This window comes from Crocodylus porosus, unplaced genomic scaffold, assembly GCF_001723895.1.
Source record: "Crocodylus porosus isolate Cpor-Errol unplaced genomic scaffold, CroPor_comp1, whole genome shotgun sequence".
In the NCBI taxonomy this organism is placed as follows: Eukaryota; Metazoa; Chordata; order Crocodylia; family Crocodylidae; genus Crocodylus; species Crocodylus porosus.
In genome coordinates, this window is record NW_017728886.1 from 181,172,199 (window position 1) to 181,179,548 (window position 7,350).

The window sequence follows — 7,350 nt, forward strand, 5'->3', positions numbered from 1 at the left end:
AGAGGAGAGCCACTCGCATGATCAGGGGGCAACAGGGCAGGGCCTATGAAGAGAGGCTCAGGGACCTGAACCTGTTCAGCCTCCACAAGAGAAGGCTGAGCGGGGATCTAGTGACCTGTTACAAACTAGTCAGAGGGGACCAGCAGGCACTGGGGGAGTCCCTGTTCCACTGAGCGCTACCAGGAGTGACTAGAAATAACGGTCACAAGTTGGCAAAGGGTAAATTCAGATTAGAGATCAGGAGGCACTACTTCACTTTCAGGGTGGCTAGGACCTGGAACCAGCTTCCAAGCAAAGTGGTGCTGGTTTTAACTTGGTGTTCTTTAAGACAAGGCTAGAGAAACACCTTGCTGGGGTCGTTTGACCCCAGTACTCTTTCCTGCCATGGCAGGGGGTCGGACTTGATGATCTGCTCAGGTCCCTTCCGACCCTACAAACTATGAAACTATGAAACATTTATCAGCTACATTCTGAGCTCAAGTAGTAGGAGACTGTGGTCATGTACAGACATTATGTTTCTACGAGGAGTCACCACTCTCCCAGTAGAAACTACAAGTGTACAAGCGCTCACTGTTTCTCCCAAGGGAAACATGCCCCTCTGGGAGATGGATCTTTCACGTATCAAGTATTTATTTTGTATTTTATATTTGACAGCTATTTAACTGTCAAATTCTACCAACATCTCCCTTGTGAAAGAAACTCTCATGAGTAAGAAGGCTTGTATCCTTGAGTTTCACAGCACAAGGAGATACCAATTTTTTTGTTGACCCATGTAAAGGAACTGAGTAGCTGGAACAAAGTTCTTTGCAAGTTTTTGGGCACAAGCACCCTTTTTTGGGCATAGGGAGACTACTGTTGTTCACAACACACTGCTATTCACAACAGCACAATCTCCCTATGCCTGAAGAAGGGCACTTGTTCCCGAAAGCTTTCAAAGAACTTTGTTCCAGTTACTCAGTCGGTCTAATAAAAAATATCATGTCTACCCAAAGAACCTTGCCAGTCTATGTCCTCAGACCAACATGGCTACAACCAAAAACCTGCACCCTGGAAAATTAGTTTCTATTTCTGTCTCTATCACAGATCTTCCCCTGCACACAGTTACCATCATTCATGTGCCTACAATTTTACAGGGAGGTGAGAATAAGCTGCATTTTAAGCTGCTCGAAAACTAACTAGTTCTAGGCCTACTCCTAACTAATGGTAAGGTACCTCAACCAGGGCAGCTTACCCCTCAATGAAACAGGCCAATTTTTCCAGGTTGGCTTTCACTAATGGTGGGTTAGCTACAGGTACACCAAATACCTACCATTAAATGGAAAGTGCATCACCTGCTCTGCAGTCACAGCCTCAGAGCCTGCAATTACCCATGACAAGTGAGAGTTAAGCTGGAACAAGTTAGTTGTTTTGTTCAGGGGTAAGCTGTCCTAGTTTAGCTCTCAGTTTGAGAGGTAATTGAGGGCACAGAGATAGTTACCATAGAGCAGCTGAGGCACAGTAAAACCTCACTCCTTGTTAATTAAGGACATAATAGGTCACAGCAAGCTTGGAGAAATTCAGGGTTCTGTTGGGCTCACCACCCACCCTGTGGCTGCTGCAACTGCAGACATGCAACCCCCATGTCTGTAATATGTTATTCAACGACTTTACATCTGCTAAATAATGCTAAAGATGAATGGTATCTTCCAGTTTTTGGCTATAAGCTCTTTGGAGCAAGAGCTGTACCTTTTACATTGGTCAAGTACTAACTGCATTTCAGGCACACCAAAAATACAAATATTTTGAAGAATACGCTAAGGGACTTATGTCCTACTAATTCACTTGGAGGTAACTCTGTTCCACTGAATCTTAGTGCTTCATCAATCAACTTTTCCTTTCCCTAATAGTTCTCAATCTTTCTCCTTTTGAAGGCTACTCCATAAGAGTTCTCCAACATTGGACTACTTGCTTGTCCATCACTTCAACAGCCTATAGCTTGTTTTCAAAATATGTCACTCACAAGACTGCCAGGCAGAGCTTTGTGCAGCATTGAGCTAGAACAAGGCATAACTAATTATAAAAAATATATGAAGTGGATGGCTGGGTATTGTATGGAATATATTTCACATGTCCCCTAGCAAATTACAATGCCCAGCAAGAACTATTGGCATCTGCAAGTAGTTAAAAAAAAAAAAATAACTCCATCCCCCCAAACCTTATAATTAAGTCATCAGCCAGGCTATTTCTGGCACAGATCTTCAGTAGTCTAACATGCATATGTCACAGTAACATTAAAGTTTATATCAGCTGGTAAATATATCGTTTTACGTATAGTAAGCGCAAAAACTCTTGCAGTGAGCTGGTTCTCCTTATAATTCAAAACACACAAAGAAATTAAACATGGTTTGTACACCTTAGAAAACGGAATCAGGTTTTGTTCCATTTGACTCACAGGCATTGTTTGAAGGATTTAAAGAACCACATAATTACAGTGGCTCTCTAAAGCTGACCACAGCTCAGAGGAGATAAATGACTTACCTCATTATGCCTGAGTGTTCTCTCTCAATCTGGTTTAAAAATGAACAAAGATGGGAGCCCCATATGTTGTATTATCAGAAGAACAGAAATGCTCCCATAGATTAGGATATAGGACATAGTAAAAGGCCACATTTAAAACTTCCCACTCCCTTTACTTTGTATTATGTCTCTTATTTTGTTTACTTCCAAGAACTATCATTCTGTTCTGTTTATCTATTTGTCAGATATAATAGAAAGTATTCCTAACACATAACATTTCTGTATCTGAAATGCAATGTTATTTGTATATTATAAATCAGATATTTTCTGCCTGAATTATGCCAGTAGCACCATTGACATGGCTGAGTAACATGAACCTAAATTTAGCCCTGAATTTTATCTGTTTATCTGAATTAACCTTTGAGGGACAAATTGTATAGGCCTCACTCAATCCTAACAAAGGCAAACTTCCCAAGGATAAGGGAAGTCAGATCTCACAATATCACACTGAAGACAAAGAGAGTGTTGCTAAGGTAAAAACTGAGCCACAGAATATCTAGTAGCCATAGTATATAAACTGTAATCTCAGTACCATGAAAGGCACTATTTAAAAAAAAAAGCAATTCCTTCTCTACTTTCTAAGTCAGAGATGCTACCGGACATGTAGAAAGGTATTTCACATGATAATCAATCCCAGTTGTACCAGTAACTTTAATGGTTGGAGACATTTTGCTTTGGGATTACTCTAAAATGCTTTTGATAACAAGGTTCCAATCTAAACCAAAACTCATAATTTTTTTGACTACTGCTTACCTCTTTCAACCTGTCCAACTCATTTTGTACTGCCTGCTTGGATATTTCCACCTCAATGATCTGCTGTCGAAGGATCTCATTCTCGTCTTCTGCTTTAACACGTTTCTCTTCCACACTCTCCAGTTCATGGTGCAGTCTGACAGATACATCTTTGGCTACCTGATTGAAACAGCACAAACATATATATAAATTCTAATATGTCACAAGTAAGCTATGTTCTCTGAACACAAACTATATCTCAACTTCAAACAATAAAAGAATTTTTGGTTTTTGGTTTGTATATTCAGAGGTGTACTATGCCAGAATTTATATTCATGTGTCCAAAGGAGAAAAACAAGAAGGGAACTTTAGAGTTATCAAAGCACTTCTCTCAAAATTAAGACAATGGGATACCACTTAAAAAGCCTTTTATGCACTGACTGTGAACCATATGACATTGCTTAAAAAGTATGCTGGAACTATGCTGTAAGCTCTGATCTGATGAAAACCACAGGTGTGCAGCACCCTCATCCACCAGGACTTGTTGCATCACCAGCAATCAGAACTAAAGTAAAAAGGATGACTGAGAGGAGAAACTGAGGCAGAGGGAGGAGAAATGAAACAGCAAATGAGTGGCAGAGCCAGAAGCTGAACTCAGGTAACCCAAGTCCTTTTCCAGGGCCCAATCTGCTAGGGCAGTCTGCCTCTCTGTTGTGAAGCCCTACCTACCTCCCTGTTAAGGCCCTGTACCTATTATTTTAAACCTATGATTATTTTCTTAACCATTTTGGTGATCGGGGGTGATCAGAGCTTCTCTTTCACTTAGGAAAGCCAGCTGGTATCTAAGCACTAATATATCTGACAGAAAAAGACACTGAGTCCCACTGACAAAAGGGAGATACCTGCTCCTCTGATACTTACAGGGGTACATAAAGGGGGAGGAGGGTGCAAGCAGGTCACCAGCACTAGGTTTTGATTCAGAGGGAGTGCCAGGGGAACCCACACCACTGCATTGCCACAGCTTCAGCAGCAATCCACATGCAGGGGTTTGCACTAATACAGCAGCAGCCCATGCCCCCTTAACCATACCAGCCTCTGCAAAAGGAGGTAAGTGCTGACAAGTTATCAAGAAGGACATCAAAATTTTAAGTTACAGTTATGAGACTAGCGGTACCCCTGCATCAGCTGGTGAAGAAATGCTCCTTCCTGCTACACGATATAAGACAATGCACCTTGGTCAAAAAAGGAGACAAACTTTAAACAGATTTCTCCACTCTCCTGCAAATGGACAATTGATGCTTTTGCCCACTTGCCTCCTTAGCTCTCCAGAAAAGAATCGAATGATGAGTATCCGCAGCAATCAGAACTAGGTAAAACTGGCACAAAAGCTAAAAAACTAAATAATAATAATAATAATGAAAGTTCTTTTTAAAAAGGAAAAGGAGGAATCTCTCTTATAAGCATATTTAGAATGGTGAAGATTATTTGAATTACAGCACAACAGCTAAAGTATATAATATTGTCCAGTTCTAAAAGGTTATTTTGTTTTGCAAATTCTAGTTCAAAGTTTTTCAAAATATCAAGTGTGAAATCTATTTTTCAAAACATTTGCAAATGTCCAAAACATTTGAAAAAACAGACGAGACAAATTAGATTTTAAAAAACAAGCTTTTGCAAAGCTTATCCTAAATGCAACATTGCCATTAACATTTTTAAAAATATTTCAGTGATAACAGTTTATTTCATAGGAATCATATGTTTCTACAGTATTTCAAATCCAAACATTTGAATGTACGGCCATTATCACCAAAACATGAAACATACCAGAAACTGATAAAAAAGAAGACAGATTTTGACTATCTTTAAAAAAAAAAGGGAAAAAGAAGGAAAAATAAAAATATATTTAGATTTTTTTTAATTACACAGTAAAACATTTTTTTAAAGAAACACATGAATGTAACTATTTGAGCTTGTGTGTATGGTTTTTGTTTGTAAAATCCTGTTTTGATTATACCAAGTTGCACATTTGCTTGCTACAAATAGAAAATATTTTGACATGTTGAGAAATACAAGTGTTACTTTTATCTTAATTATTTTGACCAGAGACCAAGACCATGTACTTCAGCTTTCTGCTATGAATGTCCATGAGTCCCTCACCCACCTTTAAATCTTGTTCCAAACTTCTAATGAGTTCTCCATCCACTTGGCCTGTTTGTGCAACTTTCAAGCTTTTCTGTTCTGCTTTCCTGAGACGATATTGCAGGATGCGGCAGTTCTTGTTTGCACGGTCCAACTCTCGCCGGAGTTCCTGCAGCTGGTAAACATCTTCCTCTAAGTAACTGTCACGCATCTCTTCCATTTCAGCACGTAGCTCATCCAGCTCATCCTGTGAAAAGCCAAAAGTCTTCCATCATATCTCTAAATCTCACCCAGAGGAACAAAAAAAATTCCCCATGCTTGCCAGCATACATTATTAGTAAGGTGAAAACCAAAACACAGAAACAGCAATAGTATCCCTTAATGGAATAATTATGTTGAAATGTATTAATGAATTCCTGTTCTATTCATTACAATTGCCATGGCAATTAACTGAGAGATAAGCGGTTTTGGGGGTGATGCCTTTTACTGGACAAACTATAGTTGAGACAGAGACAAGCTTTCGAATTCAAAACATTCTTCTTCAGGTCCTTTTTCACATACCTACTATCATAGTAATTAAGAACAGATCAGAATTACAAGGATGTAGATCTGTCTCCTAAAACAGATAACATTTTTTCCCTTTCCATAGTGAATTAAAATAAAAATTTACATAGCAGTCTTTATCTTAATTTTTTTCATCAGAATTATAGCAAACCCACCTTACTGCTTCAGCTGCTCTGCATAACGTCTTTATAATACAAATCCTTTAAAGTCGAAATTGTCCTTTTGCATGTTAATAACTTTAGTACATCTTCACAACATAAACTTTTCATCTCTATAGCCAAACAATCAACTGCTCCAACATAAAAATTCTTTACAACCAAGTCTAATCAGCACAAATGCACTTAATACCCAGTTAGCTGAGACTCCCGTCCCCACCACCACCCAACCAGTGTGTGCTTGCAAACACAAATGCATATTCCAGAATCACAAGCAGCAAAAAAAAAATGTGTCAAGGAAATATAAACAAGTCACTTCTTCCCTAAAATCTTTAATTCTGCCCCAATTCTAAATCATACCACAAGGGCACGTTTCCTCCCCTAAATCAGATATGAAGATTTACAGCAGGGTAAACCACTGCTAGCTGAGGATGAATTCTATCATTCGAGTTTGTTTCATCTGTGCATGACTGAAGCTCTTGAGCTAAAGTCCTTCACAGACCTTCCAGTTCAGGGGTACAGGCCATCAAATTGCTTTGGCAGCTCCAGCAACCATTTACTACCCCATTATTAACTTTATACTGAGTTTAACAAAAAGAAAGGACTCATGCCAAAAGAAAGTGCAAGGACAAGTGCTGTTCTACACCATAAACTCCTTTAGCACAACTGGTACAGCCGCAGTACATTATCAGCCTAACCTAAAAGGCATAGTTACATATTTTAATAAGCAATACAAAGAAGCAGTATTCATAAGGGGAAACTATTATATAATACATTTAGAAGTCTCATCTGAATACCTTTGACTATTAATTAAATTTCATGTGCACAGGTTAAAGAGATGAGACACTTCTGTTACCTTTTTAAAGTTTTCAGTTCATCAGGGTTGGTAAGTCTGACAAAAAATACCAAAATAATTTAAATTTTGAAATTAAATCTGGTGTGTTTATTTAGAGCAGATTTTCAAATTAAATTAAATATCACATTAAAAAATAAACCAGGTGAAAATTAAGTTTCAAATTATAATAGCCTATAGTGAGGATTAAAGTTATTGCATTTCGTTACTGCCATTTAAATTACATAAAAATACTGTTCGAGCAGCACATTTACTTACAATGTTTTTAAGAAATCAGACTACTAAAGTGAGGAAAGTAAGTGAGGGGGAAGGGGAAGACAAGGGCGGAGGAAATATCGGACTGCCAGACCA

The 7,350-nt window shown here is 38.5% G+C and overlaps 1 protein-coding gene across 12 annotated transcripts in view; it reads right to left on the reverse strand.

Annotated features, from left to right (window-relative positions):
- The window catches only part of MTCL1 (microtubule crosslinking factor 1), a 181,390-nt gene that overhangs the window by 149,449 nt on the left and 24,591 nt on the right, over positions 1-7,350 (reverse strand). For all 12 annotated transcript variants that reach the window (XM_019546163.1, XM_019546155.1, XM_019546147.1 and 9 more), the window contains exons 2-3: positions 5,450-5,674; positions 3,310-3,468 (exon numbers count right to left, since the gene is read on the reverse strand). In XM_019546163.1, the coding sequence (XP_019401708.1) occupies positions 3,310-3,468; positions 5,450-5,647 (357 nt within the window). In that variant the 5' untranslated portion in view covers positions 5,648-5,674. The remainder of the gene's footprint in view (positions 1-3,309; positions 3,469-5,449; positions 5,675-7,350) is intronic.